The sequence below is a fragment of the Phyllobates terribilis genome, unplaced genomic scaffold (assembly GCF_046119375.1).
Source record: "Phyllobates terribilis strain yellow unplaced genomic scaffold, ASM4611937v1 Scaffold_2__4_contigs__length_985480577, whole genome shotgun sequence".
Classification (NCBI taxonomy): domain Eukaryota; kingdom Metazoa; phylum Chordata; class Amphibia; order Anura; family Dendrobatidae; genus Phyllobates; species Phyllobates terribilis.
Window position 1 is genome coordinate 324,164,432 of NW_027362762.1, and position 27,449 is coordinate 324,191,880.

At 43.7% G+C, this 27,449-nt stretch overlaps 1 protein-coding gene across 1 annotated transcript in view; it reads right to left on the reverse strand.

Moving 5' to 3' along the window:
• Positions 1 to 27,449, reverse strand: part of ADPRHL1 (ADP-ribosylhydrolase like 1) — a 97,579-nt gene that overhangs the window by 34,232 nt on the left and 35,898 nt on the right. Inside the window, exons 2-3 of the mRNA XM_073664415.1 lie at positions 1,848 to 2,012; positions 1,092 to 1,217 (exon numbers count right to left, since the gene is read on the reverse strand). Coding sequence (XP_073520516.1) covers positions 1,092 to 1,217; positions 1,848 to 2,012 — 291 coding nt within the window. The remainder of the gene's footprint in view (positions 1 to 1,091; positions 1,218 to 1,847; positions 2,013 to 27,449) is intronic.

The window sequence follows — 27,449 nt, forward strand, 5'->3', positions numbered from 1 at the left end:
ATAATGTCCCACAGTCTCCTACACACAATATGATAGCCTCCACAGATCCCGAAGACAGTATGATGGACTCCATAGTTTCCGCACAGAGTATAAAAGCCTCCTACATAGTATGATGGCCCCCCAAATAATGGCCTCAACAGCCCCCCACACAAAGTGGGATGGCCTCCATAGCTTCTGCACACAGTATGATGGCGCCACACACATTATGACAACCCCCAAATAGAATGATGGCCCCCACAGCCTTCGACATAATATGATGGCCCCTACACAATATGATGGCCTCCCCAGCCTCCCACACAGTATGATAACATCCACAGTCCCCACAGAGTCTGATGGCCACTCTCAGTCACCCAACAGTATTAAGGCCCCCCACAGCCCTCAACACAGTATATTGCCCCCCCCCCCACCCAATTCACCCACAACCGACTTTCCCCTTTCCCTTTGTTGCACTGCTCTGGTGTGTTCAGTGAATGTATTGAGGCTCCACACAACAGACACAATATAATAACATTATCGCATCAGCTTTGATGAGACTCAGATGTATTATGGCCTCCATAGCTCCTCAAGACTCAGTATGATGTCCCCACAGGCCCCCACACACAGAATGATGGCTTCCATGGCTCCCCCCACTTATTATGAAGGCTCCTACAGCCACCCACACAGTATGATGGCCCACACACAATATAAAGGCGTCAACCCACCTGCTTCATTGAGACTCAGATGCACAGGATGAATAGTGAAACAGGGAGCCAATGGCTCCCTGTTCTACCATTCTTTTCAAAGGTATCTGAATCCAGAGGATACAGATACTGTTGAAATTGTGACATCAAGTAGTTGATTGTACATAGAAAGAGCCCTGTTAGGCAACTAGAGCGGGGAGGGGAAAATCCGGTTGGGGCAGCACTAATTCAAACCAGATTTTCTCTGAAACACAGGAGTGTTTCATAGAAAGACATACCTCGCTGTAATCATGCTACCAGCGTCTGATTCATGCTGCTCATAGTTTGGGCAACTTGAATTGAGTGACAGGTTACCTTTAAGATATTGTCTCAGATTCCCTGTTGAAATTTCTGAAGTATTAAGTAACTTGCCTGTTGGGTGGTTATGTGTCATCCTTCCACATTCAATACTGACTTCAATCAAAGTCTCCAGCCTACTGGGTTGCCAGTATCTCATACCAATAGACATTGCTTTTGTGGCAGCTCCAAACCCAGATCCTATAGGATACCGATAAAATTATTACTTTGCAATACAAATCTGTATTAAAAAAGCACTTCCATCAAAGTTTTTATCCTCTTAATATATTGCAATCATCATATTATATATCATATATATACTTGTATACTTATATATACATATATACTTACAATTGCTGATTTTGCCTTTCCACCCAGTAAATTCTTCTCTGAAGAACTAATAAGAGCTATTTGTAGAGCTGAAGCCTCTGCTTCTCCAGGTCTATTCCACACCCAGCGCCGCCACCTCCTGCTTGACTCCTCCAGACTTTGTCTGAAGTCAAACAGCATGTAGGCTGTCATTCCAGCAGGAGGAGGTGGTGCTGGACAGTGTTTTACTGATTTGCAATAGCTTTCTCATCTCAACGGTCCATTTTAGCATTGCATAGAACATTTATAGTTTACACAATAGGGGCCTGAGTCATCAAGTATTTTTACCCCAGAATTCTGAATTGGTTGACATATCACAAGGCTGAACACATCATTCCAAGCCAACTCTAGTTGTATGGGGTGTACCTGCAGTGAAGCGAGGTGTACTCGTCTCAGCTTCATCTGTGCAGTGCGCATGCACAAGATGTCAAGTTTACACTGCTGAAAGAAAGATAAAATCACCTTTTTCATTAAATGGAGTATGCCATGCAAGCAAATAGTTATCTGGTTTAAGGTGGGAACAGCCTTCAATGGTTGCTGGGTCTGGCCGCCGTCCTTGTAGCTTGTCAACCACATCCACATACTGCTTCACCATGTCCCGGTACAGATCTTCTATGGACCAATAATCTGTAAAATAAAAACAAGAGTAATGCAGTAAAGATGTCATTTACTACAATGTATCAGCCATTTAGACCTTATTCAGACGTCCAATTTTCACGTACATGTTTTATCAGTGTTTTTTAGTGTATAGTGCTTTTCACATGTCCGTATTTATTTGAGGGTTTGCCAGCTGGCCAATGCAAGTCAACAGGTCAGTGAGAAAAATGGGTTGCATAAGGATGCCATCTAAAAGCTGTTAGTTTTTTACTGTTTAATGGGTAGGAGAAGAATTTAAGGTTTTTTTCAGATTAGAAAAACAGATGCTACATTGATGGAAAAAACTAATACACTGACCAAATACTGATGAAAATATGATACACTACACTGATGTAAAACAGTGCATTTATTTATGTACGAGAAAAAAAATTACCGTAACGTCCAAATGAGGCCTTATAGAATTAACAGTGCTTTCGTCTAAGGACAGTAACTATAAGGGCAGCACATCTTGTATGATACTACAAGAGCTACAAAGATAAAGTGCAGGCTCCCAACAATGATAATCACTTTATTCATTGAACATAGGAGTGATGCAAGTATCTATTACATTATTACTGGCTCTTAGTATACTAGTAATAGTAAACTAGTCACTAGAATATTATCACAGGCTATACCAATGTGATGTATCCACAGGCTGAGCTGAATCTGTCCAAATTGTATCTCCGCTCCACACCTGCTGAATCTATTCACACATCCGTGTCACACATCTGTGTGCTGTCCGTTTTTTTCTCGAACAGCACACGGATCCATGAATCTATTCACACATCTGGGAATATCAGGGGTCCGAGTGTGAGATCAGTGAGACTCAACGTAGGTCCTATTCTGCTCCGTTTTTGTGGATTAGTCTCGGCCATACAATAGTGATTCATGAAACAGATGCAAATCGTAAGGCTTCCCACTTTCTTCCATTTTGCTTCTGTGTCTCAAAGCCTTATTATTGCCTTTAAAGCAAGCACACTAATAGAAAAAAAGAGAAGCAATTACATGACACCTCAGAAAAAATTGTTCCATGTCTCTCAGATGGTAACATTTAGGGTGCTTTCCCATAGTGTTCTGTGTCCCCATTGGGGCATACGTCCCAAATTCCACGCAAAACGGGGTCTGGACATATGCTCTGACGGGGGGCCATAGACTACAATGGTGATGGCAGAGCGAACGTGAGCTCTGCCACGCACTTTTTTCGGGAGTGTACATCCACAGGAGGCGGACATTCAGACAACCATGTTGCTCGTATATGTTGTATCCATTTTTTTCTTCAATAGAACAAGTACCCATTATAATCTATGATGCTATTCACATGTCTGTTTTTTTTCATGGACTGTGCGTTCATGCAAACTTAGGGAGACATGTCCGTTTTTTTCCTGTATCACAGATGAAAAGGGCCAATACAAGTCTATGGGTGCCTGCAAAACAGCACACGGATGGTATTCCGTGTACCATCACTAACAAGCTTTCCTTCCTCGGCAACACTGAAACCTGGCTCACCCCCTCTGACACGGCCTCTCCTGCTGCACTTTCGTATGGCGGATTCCACCTCTCCCATACCTCCCGCCCCACCGGCAAGCAGGGTGGAGGAATAGGTTTCCTCCTCTCAGATAACTGCTCCTTCACCCATATCCCACTGCCGCCCTCAATTACTCTCCCCTCTTTTGAAGTGAACTGCGTGCACATCTACTCCCTCTCAAACCTCCAACTGGCTGTCATTTACCGCCCCCCAGGATCAACCACCACTTTCTTTGACCTCTTCACCACTTGGCTACTTCATTTCCTCTCTGTTGACATCCCCACTATCCTCATGGGCGACTTTAACATCCCCATTGACACTTCCTTCTCAGCTGCCTCTAAGCTTCTATTCCTCACTTCCTCCTTCGGTCTTACTCAGTGGTCTTCGACACCCACCCACAAAGACGGCCACACACTGGACCTCATCTTCACCCGCCTCTGTACCCTATCTAACCTCTCTAACTCACCTCTCCCTCTCTCTAACCACAACCTACTTACATTCTCTTCCCTCTCCTCTCCAGGGCAACAATCCCCACTCCACAAACTTGCATACCCTCACAGAAATCTCAAACACCTTGACCTACACTCACTCTCTGAATCCCTTCTCCCTCTTACAAACATTAGTTCCTTACATGATGCAGATGTTGCTGCCACTTTATACAACACCACAACATCTGCAGCTCTCGATTCGGTCGCCCCCCTCACACATACCAAAGCTCACACAATCAACAGACAACCCTGGCACACCAGCCTAACTATAGAACTGCGACGGGCCTCTAGGGTTGCTGAGCGTAGATGGAAAAGGTCCCACTCCAAAGAGCACTTCATCGCATTCAAACAGTCCCTCACTACCTTCAAGTCCACACTCACTGCAGCAAAACAAACATACTTCGCATCTCTCATCCTCCCTGTCTCACAACCCCAAACAACTATTCAACACCTTCAATTCTCTCCTCCGTCCCCCAGTGCCTCCTCCCTCTCCTCTTATTTCAGCCGAAGACTTAGCCTCATTCTTCAAGCAGAAGATTGACACCATCAGACAAAGCTTTTGCCTAAAGCCCCCACAGCCCCTCCCCACACCTACTCAACCCTCCTCCTCCAAAACCACCTTCTCCACCATTACGGAAGATCAACTTTACTCTTTACTCTCCAAATCACACCTCACCACCTGTAAACTTGACCCAATTCCGTCCCACCTCATCCCAAACCTTTCCACTATCTTCATCCCAGCCCTAGCCCACCTCTTCAACCTGTCACTAACAACTGGTGTCTTCCCCTCATGCTTCAAACATGTCTCAATCACACCCATCCTCAAAAAGCCCTCCCTTGACCCATCCTCTCTGACTAGCTATCGCCCCATATTACTTCTCCCCTATGTCTCAAAACTACTGGAACAACACGTCCATTCTGAGCTGTCCTCCCACCTCTCTTCCTGCTCCCTCTTCGACCGCCTACAATCTGGTTTCCGACCGCACCATTCTACTGAAACTGCACTGACTAAAGTCACCAACGACCTACTAACCGCCAAATCTAAGCGACACTACTCTGTCCTCCTCCTCCTAGACCTGTCATCTGCCATCGACACAGTGGACCATTCCCTCTTACTACAAACTCTCTCATCTCTCGACATCACAGACTTGGCCCTATCCTGAATCTCCTCATACCTAACAGACAGGACATTCAGTGTCTCCCACTCACACACCACCTCCTCAGCTCGCCCCCTATCTGTCGGTGTCCCACAAGGTTCAGTTCTAGGACCCCTGCTCTTCTCCATCTACACCTTAGGCCTGTGACAGCTCATAGAGTCTCATGGCTTTCATTATCACCTCTATGCTGATGACACACAGATCTACCTCTCTGGACCCGATATCACCTCCTTACTAGCCAAAATCCCACAATGTCTGTCTGCTGTTTCATCCTTCTCTGCTAGATTTCTAAAACTTAACATGGACAAAACAGAATTCATCATCTTTCCGCCATCTCATTCAACCCCCCCAACTGACCTATCTATCAACGTCAATGGCTGTTCACTCTCCCCAGTCCCTCAAGCTCGCTGCCTTGGGGTAACCCTGGACTCTGAACTTTCCTTCAAACCACATATCCAAGCCCTTTCCACTTCCTGCCGACTCCAACTCAAAAATAACTCCCGGATCCGCACATTCATCAACCATGAATCTGCAAAAACACTAGTGCATGCCCTCATCATCTCCCGCCTTGACTACTGCAACCTCCTGCTCTGTGGCCTCCCTTCCAACACTCTCGCACCCCTCCAATCCATCCTAAACTCTGCTGCCCGACTAATTCACCTGTCCCCCCGCTATTCCCCGGCCTCTCCTCTCTGTCAATCTCTTCACTGGCTCCCCATTGCTCAGAGACTCCAGTTCAAAACCCTAACCATGACATACAAAGCCATTCACAACCTATCTCCTCCATATATCTCTGACCTAGTCTCCCGTTACATACCCGCACGCAACCTCCAATCCTCACAAGATCTCCTTCTCTACTCCCCTCTTATCTCCTCCTCCCACAATCGCATACAAGATTTCTCCCGTGCTTCCCCCCTACTCTGGAACTCTCTACCCCAACACATCAGACTCTCATCGACCATGGAAACTTTCAAAAGGAGCCTGAAGACCCACCTCTTCCGACAAGCCTACAACCTGCAGTAACCATCGCTGCACGACCAGCTCTACCCTCACCTACTGTATCCTCACCCATCCCTTGTAGATTGTGAGCCCTCGCGGGCAGGGTCCTTGCTCCTCCTGTACCAGTCGCTGTCACATTGTGTTCAAGATTATTGTAATTGTTCTTGTATGTATACCCCTTTTTCACACGTAAAGTGCCATGGAATAAATGGCGCTATAATAATAAATGATAATAATAATAATACCATCCATCTGTTGTACGTATTTAACATTGCTTAAGGATAGGAGAAGCTTTGTAATTTATTTCTTTATCCGTCCTTGAAAAACACTGATGACACACTGATTGTAAAAACAGTCACATGAATGACACACTGATAATAAAAATGGACACACAGATGACACGCTGATGGTAAAAAGGGACACACAAACCATACACTCATAACACACTGATGGTAAAAACAGACACACGGACCATGCACTGATGACACACTGATGGTAATAACAGACACACTGATGGTAAAAACAAACACACGGTCCATACACTGATGACACACTGATGGTAATAACAGACACACTGATGACACATTGATGGTAAAAACAGACACACGAAAGATGGTAAAAAGAGACACATGAACCATACAATGATGACACTGATGATAAAAACAGACATACGGTCCATACACTGATGACACACTGATCAAAAACACTTATGACACTGGTATCATTTTATTATGTACGTATTTGAACAGAACATGTACATGTGAATGAGGCCTAAGGCCTCTTTCACATATCCTGATATTTCCGGAGCTGGAAAAACCTGTACTGAAGATATCAGTGTCCGTGTGTCCGGAGGTCACCGCAGTTCAGGGGCCTGCTCGCTGCAGCGAGTCATTCTCCCTTGCTCTTCAACGTGAACAGTAGCCTCAAACCACCGCTCATGGTGATGAGAAAATGTCACACAGATGGATTACAGTGTGGGGCACTATGGATTCTTTCAACTTCGGACAGGTGAGGATTATTGTTCTTTTTTTTATTTTATTCTTAATTTTACACTTGTTGTATACAGCTCGGCCACTCATTCTGAGACTGGGAGGTGCTGAGTTTCCTTCAGGTGTTCCCTTTTCTGAGTGATTACCCAGCTATTTAGCTAAGCTGTCAGTCCTAGATCACTGCCAGTCGTAGCATTTGCTCAGTGGTGCATGTTTGCCTTGTATTTCATTTCTCTGTTTGTTGATCTATTGCTGTCTGACCTTGGACCTTGCTCTGACCATCTGCCTAGCCCCTTTGCTTTGATCCACTATCTTCCTGGTATTCTGACCTCGGACCATGACCTGACTACACCTTTGTCTTCCCCCTTTAATTTATTACGTACTCACTTGGTATCTGACCCCGGCACATTTGGCTACCCTGCCTCATGGCTTGTCTGTGAGTGGTGACTAGCATCACACAAACCAATGGACCCCGGGTTTCCTTATGCATACAACCAATGACTCTCCAGCATAACTGACTGATATTTGTCCTTTTTCAATAAAATATCGTGCAACTGGCAAATCCATTCTATACATATTATACTGTTGTGTTTACCTAAATGTATTTTGTGTCATTGGTCATCTTACCACTATAGACCATCCCACAATGACAAGTGATCATATAAATGAAAAATTGTACCTCACATGTATGCCTATTCTTGATTTAAATTCCTATATAATTCAAGATTTGCTTATCGATCAGGAAATCATTTGCCTGTCAGCATAGCGGCTCAAAATATATCAAAAAGAGAGTCGATAAAGCTATATAAAAATATAAATTTTATTGAAGAATAAATTTAGAAAACACAATTACTAATTCAATGAATAATCCTAGTACAAATGGCTAGGGCACTGCTACAGATATTAAATAAGTAATGACTTTGCTTGTTGCTTGACCTCATAATTTGTTATGCTATTTCTCCCAATGATGCCCCATATGTCATCAGAAATTACTGTTAGGCCACACGTTCGGGCTGAGAAGGAAGGAGCGCTATTTGGCTTTTGGAGCATAGATTTTGGTAGAATAGTTTGTGGGCGACATTTGCGGAGCCCCGAAGGTGCCAGAACAGCAGAAAAATCCCAAAAGTGACCCCATTGTAGAAATTACACATCTCAATGAATTCATCTACGGCTGCATTGACTGTTATGTAACATCCACTCTAGGCTTTATTCTGGAGAATTCCAAATATGGCAGTTTAGTGCCCATACATTGTGCCCCCATAAAGTGTAGTGCCCCCATATATTGTAGCGCCCCCATACATTTCTCCTGGTGACACACACCCCGCAAATTGCTAAGTGCTCTCCCCGCTAAAATAATGCTAAACAGGTGGCCGCTTACTGCAGTTTAGGCACAGTGGGGCTCAGAAGAGAAGGAGGGGGGCATTTGGATTTGGGAGCGCAGAATTCACTGAATTTTATTTGAGGGGATGGAAGTCGTTGCTTTTCCAGAGTCTTTATTCTACCAGCAGCATGGGACCCCCTAAAGTTCTAGTTACAGATGACGGACCTGAGAGGGGTCTGGTTTTGTGTGGGATAATTTAGGGGTTTTATTGGTAACATTTTGGGGTGCATAATTTTCGATTGCTTCCAGAATAAAACTGGATCGCCAGTCTACGCCGAGCACTTACGTCGGAGTTTCCATGTAAATCCCACAAAAATGCGATTTAGACGAAACCCCCAACGGAACCACCCACCATAATGAGGCAGATGGAGACACTTTGGAGCCTGTTTGACATCTGCTCCGGAGGTCTCCATCTTTTTAGGCGCTCACAGATCTGTGGTCGTCCACACTTGCGCGCTAAAAAATGCCTAAAATGATGGGACGCCGCTGGAACAGAGACCAGTCCAAAGTGACTCCATCGGCCTCATAAGTGAGTGGCTCCATCTGGGGTTTTTGTCTGAATTGCAGTTTTGGTGAATTTACACGGATACTCCAACATAAGTGCTCAGCGGAGAGCACAAGATAAACGTGAGCCGAGCCTTATTCTGATTTTTTTGGAGGCAGAATGAAGAAATAGACAGCAGTACCAGAATTGTCCTTATTTTTATTTTTGCGTGGTTTACTGTGCGATATAAGTGATAAGGCGGATCTATTCTTTGGGTCGGTACGATTACAGCGATACCAGATTTATATGGGTTTTTTTAGGTTTTGCTGCTACTACACAGTAAAAATGCTTTTTTATATAAAAAGTAATTATTTTCGTCGCCATATTCTGAGAGCTGTAACTTTTTTATTTTTTGGTGAACAGAGCTGTATGAGGGCTTATTTTTTGTGGAACGAGTTGCAGATTTTTTTGCTACCATTTTGGGGCACATAGTAATTTTTGATCGCTTTTTATTCAGATTTTTCAGACACAGAATGAACAAAAAACAGTAATTCAGTTATTGTTTTTATTTTTATTTTTTGCGCCGTACACGGTGTGGTAAAAGCGATAAGACTGATTTGTTTATCGGAGCGGTACGATTACAGTGATACCAGATTTTTTTTTTTATCATTTGATATTTTTACAGACTTTTACAAAAAAGAATTTGATTTTGCATAGTCACCTTCTGAGAGCTGTAACTCTTTTATTTTTTTGCTGAATGAGCCATATTATGGCTTGTTTTTTGCGGGACGGTTAGGCGTTTTTATTTGTATTCTTTTTTTACATGCGACTTTTTGATAGCTTTTTATCCACTTTTTTGTGAGTCAGTATAATGAAAAAGCATCATTTTTGGCGTGTTTTTTATTTATTTTTTCTTACGGCGTTCGCCAAATGGACCAAATAACATGACAGTTGTATAGACCGGGTCGTTCTGGATGTGGCAATACCAATTATGTGTAAATTTTTTTGTTTATTTTTGTTTTATCACAAACGCTGCGTTTTGAGTGGCGAAACTGATTTTAGTGATTTGTGTGCACGCCTTTATGTGTTTTTTTTTTAACTTTTTTACATAGTTTATTTAACTTTTTTTTACTTTTTCACTAAGTCCCACTGTGGGACATGTGTAATTTTCACTTTGATCACTGGTCTCATACACTGCAGTACTCCTATACAGGTGCATGAGACCTGTCAGTGAGTCATGTCTGACTCACTGACTCAGCCTGTGAGAGCCAGCTTATTGCTGGATCTCACAGGCCACCATACCCTGGGATCATCACATGATCTCAGGGTACCATGGTAACCATCAGCACCCGCGATTCTCATTGCGGGGGTCCAATGGTTACTAAGGGGGTCTTGCGAGCCCCTTGTAAGCACTTAAATACCGCTGTCACGATTGACAGCGGTATTTAAGGGGTTAATCGGCCCCGATCGGCGTCGAAACCGTCCGGGGCTGATACTGCAGGGTATCAGCTGACCCGCAGGAATCGCCGCCACCACGCGGCGCTATACACTTATGCCTCAGCGACGCCTTTTCACGGCGCTGAGGCATAAGTACCCTTAACTGCCGCTGTAAAAGTGCATTTCGGCGGTCGTTAAGGGGTTAAAGTCAAAAGCAGGTCACTGTCTTTTCTGCACACTAGGAAACGGACTATATCTGGCTATTTTATGACTTGTATGTTATTCCTGTTTTGTATTTTTCACTAGTTTTCCCCTCTGCAATCTGATTGTCTGTTTTCTCTGAACTACTGGGTTGAAGACTTGAATCTAGGATGATTCCCAGCAAATGAGAGAAGAAGAGATCATGCTCTCTTACCTCTGTGTAGCACACCCTTAGAAGCACCAGCATGGAGGACATTATACAGCTGTACTGATCAGTATAGCTGTGAATCCTGCACTGCAGTGAGATAGAAAACTTATTATTTTTCTTCAGTTCCCTCTTTCTCTTTACCCTTTTCATATTCTTCCTATACAGTATGTAACCTGATCCTTAAATTAGCTGAAAGCCCATCCTGTCTCTTCTCACAGATTTTTGCAGTGTTTCAGGATGACTGCTGAGCAGTGAGGAAAGAAGAATGTTTGCCAGTAGATAAAGAACTTAGTTTCTTATAATATTCTTCATTTACACAAAATTTATTGATACGACAGTGACCATTAAGGTCGTCAAGGATCCACCTTTTGTATTAATTCAGTTTTCATTATAGTTACAGCATGTTTAAATGGATGACTAAGGAAGTTGCCAGAGGTCATCCTCCAAATACATTTTGAAGGCATCATCCCTATAGATTGGTGTTGAGTTGGTGTATTTATTGTGATGGTTACAAAGCTGACTTCTAATAGTCTAATCAACGCATTGGGTGTTCAATTAACACATTTGTATAGCTGGAATTTTGGTACTTTAACCTCTTAAAGATGCAAACTGTTTTGACCTTCAGGCATTTTTTTGAGTTTGTTTTTCTTTTTATTCTCTGCCGTTTTACAGCCAAAACAAATGCATTTTTCAACTGCCATAGCTAAGTAGTGGCTGTTCTTTGTTTTGTAGGTCAAGTTATTTTTTATGGCATCATTAAACATAAAATACATTGAAAACTCCTTACTTGAAATTGAGATGGAGATAGAGAGATGGAATGTGGAAGGCAAAGGTGCGGGATTTTCGGATGAGCACCCAACGTCACAGGTACAGAGTGACGCTGTGGGAGGCGATAGAATAATGAAGTGCGGAGGCAGAGTTATCTTCCGGGCTGCGTCCTCCCCATAGCTTGGAAGAGGTCATTTATATGAAGTGATAAAACTGATATATCCACAACAAGGTATCTGATATGAGGCATACAGATATCACGTTCCAGTCTATACCCTGTATGTCCATATTAATAGGTTAGATAGGTCAAATGTGGTGACAGATTCCCTTTCACTTTCCGTTGGCATAACTGTGTGAGCACTTACTATTTGCTGGATAAGTTGAAGTTTTCATTAGTACCTTTTTGGGGTACATAATACTTTTTGATCACTTTTTATTCTTTTTTATTAGGGAAGCACAGTGAATGCAGAAGCAATTGCATCATTCTTTGTTATTTTTCACGGTGTTCACCGAATAGGTTATTGTGATAATTTTATAGATCGGGCCAATATAAATATGGTGATATCAAAAATGTATACTTTTTAACGCTTTATATTTTAACATATTGTATTATGAAACATTTTAATTTGTAGGAGAATAGTTCTGTTTTTGTTTTTTTTAATTTTGAAACACGCTACTTTACCTTTTTTTTAACTTTTTATTTTAGTTCCACTTTGGAAGTTAACCATGTATGAGCTGGATTGTTCATATAACACGCTGCAGTATTTCTGTAACTTCATCAGACAGGATATACTAAGATATAAAGTTACGTCATATGTTGCGTCTCTGACTTTGATGCGGGCTTAGGGTCCGATTTAATCAGCCATCATGTGCCTTTAACAGCCAGCGTTTAGCTGCCGTTTATAGGAGATCGTAATTTTCACTACACATAGCAGTGCACTTTATTGCACATACAGTTTGATTCATGTCATTATGTTGATACTCATATTGGATTAACTACATTACAAAACATAACAGCCAAGGGGTATCCCTTAAAATATAACTTTTAATAAATCTCTAAAAATATTTTTTTTTACCTCTGATATCCGATACCAGCTACTCATTAGGGACTAATGAGTAGCTGGTATCGGATGTCAGGAGTAAAAAAATATATAATATTTTTAGAGGTTTATTAAAAGTTACATTTTAAGGGATACCTCTTGGCTGTTATGTATTATTGATTCTGAGGTAATTTTCTGCCGTAAATTAAGCAGATTATAGCTATTTAATTAACTACATTACAACCAGAATCCATTTATAGTAGAATTTTATTATATTGGGACTCACATACACTATGGATTAATATATCAGCATTTATTTGCATCTGCACTTTATTGTACCAAGATCAACATATTCCATGCTTTGATCCATGTTGGTGATTTATTTTTAAGTGTACCATAGTTATTTATTGCACAATTGTATTATACATTAGCAACAATAATATACGCATATAAAAAATACTACATTAACGATGCACATATGCAGGGTTGGACTGGGGTGTCTGGGGCTCACAGGGGGAATAGACTCTAGGGTCCCACCCTACAGTAATATGCTAATACCTCTTACAGTGGAGCGTCGACTGTAAGACACAGGTGGCTCCTACAAATCTACTGTGCGCCACCATATCTGGGATGTGCAATTATGGTAGTTTGCATTAAAGGGTTCTTTGATAAAAACAAGTTATCACCGATCCACAGGTTAGGTAGGTGATAATTTATTGATCGGTAGATTCCGAGCATTGGAAACCGCACCGATCGGAAGAACGGGGAACTTTGATCCCTGACTGGTCACTTTGATCCCCATTTTAAAATGGAGCAGCAGATGGGATGTCTGACCACAGCTCCATTCATCCTCTTTGGGGGCTTCCAGAAAAAGCCAAGTGCAGCACTCACAGCCACTGAGGAAATTAATGGATCAGTGGTCAAGTCGTACATGAGCTCCAGTCTAATGGGGATAAAAGTTGCACATTCTGCAGATCGGTGCAGGTCCCAGCAGTTGGACCCCCACCAATAAATTACTTATCACTTATCCTTTGGCCACGTTCAGTATTTGGTCAGTATTTTACATCAGTATTTGTAAGCCAAAACCAGGAGTGGAACAATCTGAGGAAAAGTATAATAGAAACACGTCACCACTTCTGTATTTATCACTAGTGTTGAGCCACCCCCGTAGTGTTCGAGTTCGGTTCGGTTCGTCGAACACCCGTGTGTTCGCCGAACTGTTCGTCGAACTGTTCGTCGAACACCTTCGAACACCGTTAAAACCAATGGCAGGCAAACAAAAACACATAGAAACACATAGAAAACACCTTCAAAGGTGTCCAAAAGCTGACAAACTGCTCAGAAGACACAACTAACACATGGAAAAGTGACAAGTACATATAGTCATGCGAAAAGAAAAGAGGTGGAGGAGTAAAAGGAGGGGGAGACACAGATATAGGCATGTCATGCCCTTCTAAAATCCAAAAAGTGAGAAGCCGACACGTTCAGTCCGCTCCTGCCCGTGCCACCTCCGCGTCGCCGGGTTTGTGCCAGAGCCGCGGTGAACCCTGATGGCCAGCCCCCCTCTCCCAATACTGGTGCCTGTCCGCTGGTGGGTCGAGCGAGCCCCCCTGTGGTGGAGGCAGCTCTAAGCTTTTTCATTTAAATTGTCTCTCTAATTTGAATGAATACACTTTAAATCCATTTACAAGGATCTATTGGAGGGCAAGTCTCATGCCAGCAGCCGCGTAATTCCAGCTCCAGTAGCGTCCACTAAAGCTGCTGCAGTTAAAAAGCTTTTATAAGGATCGAGCTCGGCTGTCCACCGCAAGGCATCCTACTGCCAGTCCCAGCCCCTATGCCTTGGGGTGCCTCCTGATGCTCTTCACTGAGTATCCCGTGGTCCCGAAGCATTTCCTTTGAAAAAATTAAGTGTCCAAACTACAGGTGGTGTAGCTTGCTTAACAGCCGGGATAATCCGCTGACTAGCAGACACTGCTACTAGGCACAAAGTATTTCCTGGGCTAGATGCAGTTAAAAATTTGTAATTAGATACTCTCGTTGGATGCTGAGAAAGCATTCCATAGAGTCTCCTGGCACGCCATATATGATTCTCTTAAAAAGCTTGGGGTAGGGGTCTAGGGGACCCTTTTATAGCCAAAATCACGGCCCTGTATCGCAATACGTCACCTAGGCTGAAGATGAATGGAACTGTAGCACCCTGAGGGCTCGGTTGCTACAGAGGTATTGCACCTCACCCAGAGGTGTGATATCTCACTCTCAGGTAAGGATGTAGTGTGGATCAGGACCCGACACCTGCATGCATTACACCACATTGCCGTGGGGCAGGGCGACCAATATGCCCCTGAGATGGGCACGACAGTCCCTGTCCCTGGCTGGAGTGGGGGGAGGGAACACTGAGGAAGGGGAACCCTGTAGTGCAGGAGCAGGGAGGAAGCAGTTCCTGGGTGCATTGAGAAGGGAGTATAAAAGGTGGGCACCATCTTAGTTCAGTGCAGAGAAGTCTGAGCAGAAGTGGCAGGGAGCAGGGGCTCTGCATGAGCTCTGCTCCGGAGGCGGGCCTAGTAACAGAGGCCCAGGCCTGGAAGAGGGAGAAGGAAGGAAGAGGAGTGGAGAAGGCTCCAGGAACGAGGAACGAAGGGATCCCAGGGGTGCGGACGGGCGAGTCGCCACCGCACGCCCGAATCCACCTGCGTGGAGGGGTCAGGCCAAAGGGGGAGACCGGTCCCCGAAACTAGTGGAGGCAGGAAACGACCCTCAGCTAGAAACAGGAGGCTGTGACATTTTATGTGGCGCAGCCCCTCGCTACACCCGCTAGGAAGGCACCACATAGGGTCAGGGAAACTGGCGCCAAGTTTACCAAGAGGAGGCCCGAGGCAGCCGGACAGAAGGGTTGGTAAGAAAGGCCAGACAAAGGACACACAAAGGGGGTCCTGTGAAGCGCTCCAAAGTTATCTGGGAGTTGTCTGAGCCCCTCACCTGGTGAGCACAGTACGACGTGGGCAGCCGTTACCTGCAGACGTGGTCTGGATAATAAGAACTGTGAGTAAAGGCCCTGGACTGCATCACTGACTCCGTGTCGTTACTGCTGCTGCCCTGCACCATCACCCCCATCCTCCGCATACACTGCCCTGAGGCTATACTCCTCCCGTGGGGAGTTATGCTACGCTCTGCTGCACCCACAACACCAGCCTCAGCGGTCTGCCCTGGAGCGGCGGTTCACTCTGACCGCAATCCACGGGTGGCGTAGTCGGACATTTAAACATCAAAACCACATAAATAGTTCCGCCACTGGTTTGACCGCCCTGAGCCACGGAACCGGGTCGCCGCCACGGAGACTACAACCACCAGCATCCACCAAAAAGGGTCCGGCTCCGGGTGTCCCAAGGCCCAGGGGGCGCGTCAGAACATTTTCATCACCTTTCACAATCACCAATGGGACAAGGCAGGGATGTTCTCTGTCCCCTCTCTTATACATCCTAGTGACGGAGCACCTGCTCTAGGTGGATTGAGGTGGGAGGCACCGAGTACAAGTGCTCTCTATTTGCTGATGATGTCCTAGTATATATCACTCAATCACATATATCCATCCATGCTGTTATGGCTGAAATAGATCACTTTGTTACATGGTCAAATTTTAAAATCAATGCAGCGAAGTCTGAGGCCCTCGATGTCTCCCTCCCCAAATCCATATAGGATTCCATCCAGTCCAACTTTCCCTTTGCCTGGCCCTCACAGGGTATCAAATACTTAGGAATTCCTATTCATAGAGACCTCTCCCATCTATGTTATCTTAATTTTGGGTCCTTTATTGAACAACTCCATACAGACCACGGTTGGCAAGTTAGAACTGTAAGATTCACTACGTGAACCACTGGTGTTTTGTGGAAAAGCACATGTACACTGTGTTCCAAATTATTATGCAAAAAGTGTTTAGGAGTGATAAGGGAAGAATTTGTTTGTTTGTCAGTTAAACTCATTGATGGTGATGTGTGTCAGGGCTCTTTATATCACTGTAAGCAATTGCAGACACCTGTGCTAATTAGTTTGGCAGGTGTGTCCAATGAAAGGCAAGACTACTTAAGAAGGCTGTCTCACATTATTAAGCAGCCTACATTTTCTGCCAAAATGGGAAAGAAAAAGGATGTGTCGGCTGCTGAGAAGCAACAAATTGTGGAGTGTTTAGGTCAAGGCATGACTACAATCAACATTGTGCGATGATCAGGATGAAGTGTCTTGGCAATCAAGAAGTATGTAGCTGATTCACAGTACACACGTGTGCGTGCTGATAAGGGCAAATTGAGGACTCTTTCCTACAGGCAATTACGTCAGGTTGAAAGAGCAGCGGCAAAAAAGCCTTGTCATAGCAGCAGACAAGTTTTTGAAGCTGCTGGTGCCTCCAACGTCCCCCGAACAACAAGATGCAGGGTCCTTCAGAGGTTTGCAGCTGTGCATACGCCATCCTGTCGACCTCCTCTATCCACTTCACACAAGCAGAAACGGCTCCAGTGGACCAAACATTACATGAAGACTGATTTCAAAACTGTTTTGTTTACGGATGAGTGCCGTGCAGCGCTCGATGGTCCAGATGGATGGAGTGGAGGATGGCTGGTTGATGGACACCCCACGCAAACACGGCTACAGCGCCAACAAGGAGGAGGTGGAGTAATGTTTTGGGCTGGAATCATGGGGAGAGAGATTGTCGGCCCCTTTAGGATCCCTGAAGGCGCTAAAGATGAACTCCATAATGTATGTGGATTTTCTCAAACAGCACTTCCTGCCATGGTTCAAGAAGAAGAACCGTGTATTTCACAGCAAGATCATTTTTCTGCATGATAATGCACCATCTCATGCTGCACATAAAACATCTGCATCTCTGGCTGATATGGGCATAAAAGGGGACAAACTTATGGTGTGACCCCCATGCTCCCCTGACCTGTACCCCATTCAGAACCTTTGGAGCATCATTAAAAGGAGTGTCTATGATGGCGGGAGGCAGTTCACATCTAAGCAACAGCTCTGGGAGGGTATTCTGTCCTCATGCAAAACAATTGAAGCAGAAACCATCCAAAACCTGACAAATTCAATGGACGAGAGAGTTCAGAAGCTCCTTTCGAACAAGGGGTCCTATGTGAAAATGTAACATCACCTAGAATAAAGTTTTGAGTTGAAAACTGTTTGATTTCAGTTTCTAACAACCTGCTAATGCTTATAATTTCAAAAATGACCATTTTTTTGGTCTTTATTAAAATGAAAAGGTTGATCGAAAAGTTTGGGGGATCTAAGAGTGTGGCAACCCAGTAGTCATGATTACTTCGAATTCTGACAATATGAGGGTCATGCTGCAGGTAGTGCAGCAAGAAGGCACTTATGTGTCTTGCGCATCTCGGAGCCCCAAAATTATTTTCCGGGCTAGATGCAGCTAAAAATTATTATTAATTTTAAATCTGGTGAAGCTTTAGTATAGATGGCCTAATAGGATCAGTGCTGCACACTGCTACAAAGCCCAAATTATTTTCCAGCCAAGATACAGATAAACATGATTAGTAATTTGAAAGCTTAAAACGGTTGGTAGGGTGATTTTAACCAATCATCAAGCTTTTACTCTCCCCAGGATGACACAGGGGTAGAAAAGTCGTTTCGGATCCATGATTTGTTCATCTTTATGAACGTGAGTCTGTCTACATTATCAGTGGAGAGCCGCGTGCGCTTATCTGTCAGCACACCACCAGCAGCGCTGAACACACGTTCAGACAGAACGCTGGCTGCGGGGCATGACAAGATCTCCAAGGCGTAAGTGGCTAGCTCCGGCCATTTATCCAGATTGGAAGCCCAAAAAGAGCAAGGGTCCAGTGACACAGTCGTGGCTTCAATGTTTACTTGGAGATACTCCTGTACCATCGTCTCTAGGCGTTGACTATGTGTCAGACTTCTTGTCTCCTGTGGCCTTGCAAAGGATGGGCTAAAAAAGTGGTGAAATGATTCCGCAAAATTGATGTTACCAGCAGATACTGTGGTTCTGTTACGGTTTGAGTGCTGAACACTTGACGGTCCCACGGTTGGCAAGTTGGAACTGTGAGATTCACTACGTGCACCACTGGTATTTTGTGGAAAAGCACATGTAAGATTCTGCAACAGTCTCTGCTGATACTCCTGCATGCGTGCATCCCTTTCTATGGCAGGAATAATTTCTGCAAATTTACTTTTGTACCGGGGATCTAACAGTGTGGCAACCCAGTAGTCAGGATTATTTCTAATTCTCACAATTCGAGGGTCATGTTGCAGGTAGTGCAGCAAGAAGGCACTCATGTGTGTTGCGCATCCAGGAGCACCAAGTCCCTGTTGTGTTGGTGGCGAGGTAACAATCATGCTTCCTTCCTCTGTCCTCTCCCCCCAACCTCGCACAACAGAAATGTGATCAAGGTCTCCCTCATCTGATGAGTCTTCCATCAGTTCGTCCTCCACTTCTTCCTGGGCTCCTGCACCTTCCTCACTAGTTTGGCTGCTACCATGCGCCCTGGTAAAACCATCTCCCCCACCCTCACATGCCTGCCGCCTTGGTGCTGCCGACCGTCTGGACCTTGCAGATGTTAGCCCTTCCGCATACAACTCCTCCTCCTCTACTTCCTCCACCTCCTCTTGTGCCACCACCTGACTCCGAATTCTGTTTAACATGTGCTCCAGCATGTAAATCACCGGAATAGTCATGCTGATAATGGCATCGTCAGCACTAAACATCTTCGTCGCCATTTCAAAACTGTGCAGAAGGGTGCATAGGTCCCTGATCTGAGACCACTCCTCCAGCGTGATTTGCCCCACCTCTGAATCTCGTTGGCCCAGGCTATACATCAGAACGTATTGCACCAGGGCTTGTCGGTGCTGCCACAGTCGCTGCAACATGTGCAGAGTTGAATTCCACCGGGTAGGCACATCGCATTTTAGCCGGTGAAGTGGCAGGCCCAACGACTTCTGTAGAGATGTAAGTCGCTGAGCTGCGGGATGCGAACGGCGGAAGTGAGCACACAGCGACCGTGCCCTCTGCAGAAGGCCATCTAGTCTGGGATAGTGGGCTAAAAATTGCTGGACAACCAGGTTCAACACGTGAGCCATACAAGGCACGTGTGTGACATTGCCCCGGCGAAGGGCCGCACCCAGGTTTGCAGCATTGTCGCACACTTCATGCTTCATGTCCATGTGCCGGTTCATGCATGAAGTACTCAAACTATGTATTTTTTGGCCTCTACTTAGCTTTTGCTGACAAATGTTACAGATAACACGAGTTGGGTCATCTTTATCGATCTGAAAAAATGCCCAGGCTATGCAAGGCTTAGCACCCATGCGACCTGAAGAGCCACCACGACTTGTGGTGAGAGGCAGAGTTGTGTTTGAGGATGCAGTTGTTGACGTGCTTCCAGTACTACGTCTCTGTCCAGGAAGGCGCAACCTGACCTCGTCGTCACTAGCATCTTCCTCCACCTCCTCTGCTGACCTCATCTCTTGGCTGACTGTGGGTTGACAGTAAGTGGGATCTCCAACCTCATCATCATCACCCTGTGCGTTATCACACCCGTCGTCCTCAGAGCCAACCTGTTCCTGCCCTGACAAAAAACTAAAGTTGTCGCTCCAATCAGGTATTTGAGTCTTATCATCGTCTTCCTCATTGTCTCCACCAACAGGAGTTACAGTTTGGGAATGAGGGTCTACATTATGGTCAGAACCTTCTGCGTCTGGTCCTGGATCCGACTCATAAAGATTCTGGGCATCAGTGCAGATCATTTCCTCATCTGGATTCACAGAAGCGCTGGAGTCGACCTCTGATTCCCAGGCTATAGTATGAGTAAACAGCTCTGCAGACTCAACCATCTGTTCTACCTCATACTCAGACGGGCAGCTGGAGGTTTGGGAGCTGTGAGGAAGCAAGTGCGATTGGGGTGACACCTTTGAGGACTGGAGTATTTGTGATGTTGAAGTTGATGTGGAGGAGAGCCCACTTAAAGGAGCACTTGATATCCGTTGAAGCACCTGCTGTTTTTGTGCCTCATCTGGAATTTGTAGCGATTGGCATGGCCGTAAGAAAGGGATCTTATCACATTGTCTGCTAAAAGAAGTAGACATTTTAGTTTGGCTGGAAGATGGTCTTTCTTCTGCAGATGTTACTGTTGCTTTAACACCTACCCCACGGACACAACCTTTTTTCCCCTTCCCAACACACCTATTCCCCTTTCCACCAGCAGCAGGCCTTTTTCCACTCATTTTGGTGGTTAACTAATTCACAACTCTGGAGTTGTTTGCACAAAAAAACAATGGATGGGAACCGAGCAGAGCTGAGTGGCCAAACTGTGGTATTAGGCCAAAACTATTGGCTTGGTTAGATGCAGAAAAAAATTATATTCAATTTGCAACCTGATGGAGGTCAGTATAGATGGACTAATAGAACAAGTCCCACACACAGCTAGAAGCCCAAATATTTTTTCAGAGGTAGATGCAGAAAATTTTTTTATTCAGTTTGCAACCTGATGGAGGTCTGTATAGATGGATTAATAGAACAAGTCCCACACACAGCTACAAGCCCAATATTTTTTCAGAGGTAGATGCAGAAAAAAAATATATTCAGTTTGCAACCTGATGGAGGTCAGTATAGATGGACTAATAGAGAAAGTCCCACACACTGCTAGAAGGCCAAATATTTTTTCAGAACTAGATGCAGACAAAAAATTATTTTGAATTTGCAACCTGATGGAGGTCAGTATAGGTGGACTAATAGAACAAGTCCCACACACTGCTAGAAGGCCAAATATTTTTTCAGAGCTAGATGCAGAAAAAAATTATATTCAGTTTGCAACCTGATGGAGGTCTGTATAGATGGATTAATAGAACAAGTCCCACACACAGCTAGAAGCCCAAATATTTTTTCAGAGGTAGATGCAGATAAAAATTATTTTTAATTTGCAACCTGATGGAGGTCAGTATAGATGGACTAATAGAGAAAGTCCCACACACTGCTAGAAGGCCAAATATTTTTTCAGAGCTAGATGCAGATAAAAATTATTTTTAATTTGCAACCTGATGGAGGTCAGTATAGATGGACTAATAGAGAAAGTCCCACACACTGCTAGAAGGCCAAATATTTTTTCAGAGCTAGATGCAGATAAAAATTATATTCAATTTGCAACCTGATGGAGGTCAGTATAGATGGACTAATAGAACAAGTCCCACACACAGCTAGAAGCCCAAATATTTTTTCAGAGGTACTGTAGATGCAGATAAAAATTATTTTTAATTTGCAACCTGATGGAGGTCAGTATAGATGGACTAATACAACAAGTCCCACACACAGCTAGAAGCCCAATATTTTTTCAGAGGTAGATGCAGAAAAAAATATATTCAGTTTGCAACCTGATGGAGGTCAGTATAGATGGAGTAATAGAACAAGTCCCACACACAGCTAGAAGCCCAAATATTTTTTCAGAGCTAGATGCAGATAAAAATTATTTTTAATTTGCAACCTGATGGAGGTCAGTATAGATGGACTGATAGAGAAAGTCCCACACACTGCTAGAAGGCCAAATATTTTTTCAGAGCTTGATGCAGATAAAAATTATATTCAATTTGCAACCTGATGGAGGTCAGTATAGATGGACTAATAGAGAAAGTCCCACACACTGCTAGAAGGCCAAATATTTTTTCAGAGCTAGATGCAGATAAAAATTATATTCAATTTGCAACCTGATGGAGGTCAGTATAGATGGACTAATAGAGAAAGTCCCACACACTGCTAGAAGGCCAAATATTTTTTCAGAGCTAGATGCAGAAAAAAATTATATTCAGTTTGCAACCTGATGGAGGTCAGTATAGATGGACTAATAGAGAAAGTCCCACACACTGCTAGAAGGCCACATATTTTTTCAGAGGTAGATGCAGAAAAAAATATATTCAGTTTGCAACCTGATGGAGGTCTGTATAGATGGATTAATAGAACAAGTCCCACACACAGCTAGAAGCCCAATATTTTTTCAGAGGTAGATGCAGAAAAAAATATATTCAGTTTGCAACCTGATGGAGGTCAGTATAGATGGACTAATACAACAAGTCCCACACACAGCTAGAAGCCCAATATTTTTTCAGAGGTAGATGCAGAAAAAAATATATTCAGTTTGCAACCTGATGGAGGTCAGTATAGATGGAGTAATAGAACAAGTCCCACACACAGCTAGAAGCCCAAATATTTTTTCAGAGGTAGATGCAGATAAAAATTATTTTTAATTTGCAACCTGATGGAGGTCAGTATAGATGGACTAATAGAGAAAGTCCCACACACTGCTAGAAGGCCAAATATTTTTTCAGAGCTAGATGCAGATAAAAATTATATTCAATTTGCAACCTGATGGAGGTCAGTATAGATGGACTAATAGAGAAAGTCCCACACACTGCTAGAAGGCCAAATATTTTTTCAGAGCTAGATGCAGATAAAAATTATATTAAATTTGCAACCTGATGGAGGTCAGTATAGATGGACTAATAGAACAAGTCCCACACACAGCTAGAAGCCCAAATATTTTTTCAGAGGTACTGTAGATGCAGATAAAAATTATTTTTAATTTGCAACCTGATGGAGGTCAGTATAGATGGACTAATAGAGAAAGTCCCACACACTGCTAGAAGGCCAAATATTTTTTCAGAGCTAGATGCAGAAAAAAATTATATTCAGTTTGCAACCTGATGGAGGTCAGTATAGATGGACTAATAGAGAAAGTCCCACACACTGCTAGAAGGACACATATTTTTTCAGAGGTAGATGCAGAAAAAAATATATTCAGTTTGCAACCTGATGGAGGTCTGTATAGATGGATTAATAGAACAAGTCCCACACACAGCTAGAAGCCCAATATTTTTTCAGAGGTAGATGCAGAAAAAAATATATTCAGTTTGTAACCTGATGGAGGTCTGTATAGATGGATTAATAGAACAAGTCCCACACACAGCTAGAAGCCCAATATTTTTTCAGAGGTAGATGCAGAAAAAAATTATATTCAATTTGCAACCTGATGGAGGTCAGTATAGATGGACTAATAGAATGATGCTATGCCCAAAAGATTTTACTTCACTAGGTGCAGTAAAAAAATTGGTATTCTATACACAGGTGGTATATCTTGCAACACAGATAGGCTACTCCACTGACTAACACACTCTGCAATAGGCCAAAAAGGATTAGCTTTGCTAGATTCAGCCAAATGCTGTGAAAAAAACTTGCACAGCACTGGCACAGACCTGCCTGGCAAAAACTGATAGGGACTGATGTAACCTAGTCCTGAAAAGGACTCCAATTACAATTAGTCTTTACTCCCACAACCTATCTATTTAAGAGCACAGACCTGCCTGATAAAAGTCGTAGGAAATGCTGTAACCTAGTCCTTAAAAGGACTGCAATCACAACTATTCCCTACTCCCAAGCTATCTGTAGATTTGTGCGAAAATTGGCTTGAAATTAACAAGGTATAGCGCACACAGCAACAGCGGTGCCGTCTAACACGCAGCTGCAGCAGTGAGAAAATGGTGGCGACGGGGAAAATGGCTTGGTCTTATAGGGCAAGGACATGTGACATACACTGCCAATGACACATGCCCTTGCTTGTGTGAAAAAAGCACTTCGCTCCGTGTGTGCGCTGCTGATAGGCTGACAGATTGCACCTCCCCACTGTAAATGCGGGAAAGAGAAAAAAAAAATGGAGATCTTCATTGTTCCTGCAGAGATCCATCCCCTGCCCCTCCCCCCACCCCGCTGTACACTCAAACTGCGTATTAACATTAATTTTCATCATTACTGAGAAAAAATCCAGTTATGATTTTGGTGCACGAACAGTTATCGAACATAACCTCGAACAGCCGAATTTTTCTCAAATTGTTCGTGTTCGCCGAACGGCTCGAACACCGCCCAAAACAGCTCGAATTTGAGATTGGCGAACAGTTCGAGTAGAACAACGCTCATCTCTATTTATCACCCACTCCTGGTTTTGGCTTACAAATACTGAGGTAAAATACTGACCAAATACTGAATATGTGAAAATGGCCTTAGAGTATGTGATTACTTGTTTTCACCGTAGAACTCCTGAAAGTGCATATTTGCTACTGTGTAAAAGTCACAGGACAGGGAGGGGTATAAATATCCAAGTATTTAATACCTATTGGAAATCAAGAATCTTCCTCTTATTGAACAAGTGACTTCCATACACATCACAATCCACTATACCAAGACCAATAATACCACATACAAGGAACAAATACCACCACACCATGACCAGATCACATATTATCACCACACAGTGACCAGATAATACCATATACAGGAGGCAAATACCGTCACACCATGACCAGACTACATATTACCACCACTATGTATAATGAGAAAGCAGAGTTTTAATGGCTAAAAAATACATGTTTTATTATATAAATATTAAAGTACAGAATAGTGGAAAAGAATAACACAGCAGAAGAATGACAGCAATAAATGTGCAGCAGCACAAAACACTGACCCAAGGTGTTCCTTTTGTGAACTCTTTATCAGGCAGGCTCTTTGGGTCAGTGGGTTGTGCTGCTGCACATTTGTTGCTGTCATTCTTCTGCTGTGTTATTCTTTTCTACTATTCTGTACTTTAATATTTATATAATAAAACATGTATTTTTTAGCCATTAAAACTCTGCTTCCTCATTATACATAATGTTTATTAAGAGTAATTAATTAATACAGTCACACCATGACCAGACCACAAATTACTACAACATAGTGACCGAATAATACCACATAAAATACGGGATACTTCTGCTGCGAGCAGCCGGTGATCTCCCGCAGCGCCGCTCCCCGGTCCTCACTAATATGATTCGCTGATTGGTCGCGGCCGCCGGCGATTTTGGCGCCAAATTTAAACACCGCTCTGCTGATTGGTCGCGACCGCCTGACAATTTCCTTAACAAATGCCTTAGCGAGTGTCTTAGCGCAGGGTAGCTTAATGAATGGAACCAAATGACACATCTTGCTAAAACGGTCCACGACCACCCAGATGACAGTGAAACCCTCGGACACAGGAAGGTCAGTAATAAAATCCATTGCCAGATGCATCCAAGGCGCACTAGGAACCTCCAGAGGGCAAAGCAACCCCGCAGCAGGGGTATGTGAAGCCTTTGACCTAGCACACACCGTACATTGACACACCCACTTGATGACTTCCTTCTGCCACCCAGGCCACCAAAAACTACGACTGATAAGTCTCTTAGTCTCAGAAATTCCTGGATGACCTGCCAACCGAGACTCATGATACTCCACAAACAAATCTCTCCTAAAGGTTCTAGGCACAAACAACCTCCCATGGGGAGTGTTAGATGGGGCATCCTCTTGGGCTTTCAGAATCCCATCTTCCAAAATGGAGTCCAATGCTGCTACCACAACTCCTTCCTGTAAAATGCTCTCCTCCTCTTCGGTACCAACCATGGGAGAAAAGCTGCGAGATAAAGCATCGGCTTTAACATTCTTAGTACCAGGGATATAAGTAACAGAAAAATTAAACCGAGAAAAAAAAAGTGCCCACCTAGCTTGACGGGCATTCAAGCGTTTGGCAGCATCCAAATAGATCAAATTCTTATGATCTGTGAAAACCTGAATAGGAAATTTAGCGCCTTCCAAAAAATGATGCCAATGTTCAAACGCGAGTTTAATAGCCAGCAATTCCCGATTACCAACATCGTAATTCAGTTCGGTTTCTGAAAATTTTTCGAAAAAAAAGCACAGGGATGTACTCCATCCTTGTTCTCCTGAGACAAAACTGCACCGACCCCCACCGAAGAAGCATCAACCTCGACCAAAAAAGGCTTGGTCTCATCAAGCTGCATAAGGATAGGGGCAGAACTGAACCTCTTCTTGAGATACACAAAAGCTTCAATGGCCTCAGTAGTCCACTGGACCGTATTTGTACCTTTCCTGGTGAGATCGGTCAGCGGCTTAACAATTATAGAAAAATTCTTAATGAATTTCCTGTAATAATTGGCGAAACCCAAAAATCTCTGTATCGATTTCAAAACAATAGGCCTAGGCCATTCCTGCACAGCCTGAACCTTCACCGGGTCCATCTCAAAGCCCTCGCTGGAGATAATGTAGCCCAAAAAACTAATTCTCTGCACAGCGAACTCACATTTCTCCAGCTTAGCAAAAAGTGAATTATCACTCAATAACTGCAACACCTCACGTACACTCTGCCAATGGGACTCCAGATCTGGTGAATAAATCAGAATGTCATCCAAATACACAACCACATTCTTACCAATCAAAGGTCTCAGGATGTCATTAATAAGGTTCTGAAAAAACGTGGGTGCATTGGTAAGACCAAAAGGCATCACCAGATTCTCAAAATGACTTACCGGAGTGTTAAAAGCAGTTTTCCATTCATCACCCTCCTTCATTCGTAACAAATTGTATGCCCCACAGAGATCAATTTTAGAGAACCACTTGGCCCCCACTAACTGGTTAAACAAGTCAGGAATTAACGGCAATGGGTAGGAATTGCGTACGGTAATCTTATTAATTTCTTGAAAGTCCAGACATGGACGTAAGCCCCCGTCCTTTTTTTTTAACAAAGAAAAATCCAACGGCCACAGGCGACTTAGAAGGTCTAATGTGACCAGCAGCCAGGCTAGTCTGTATGTACTCCTACAAGGCCTTTCTTTCAGGGATAGTCAGATTAAATAAGCGACTCTTGGGAAGAG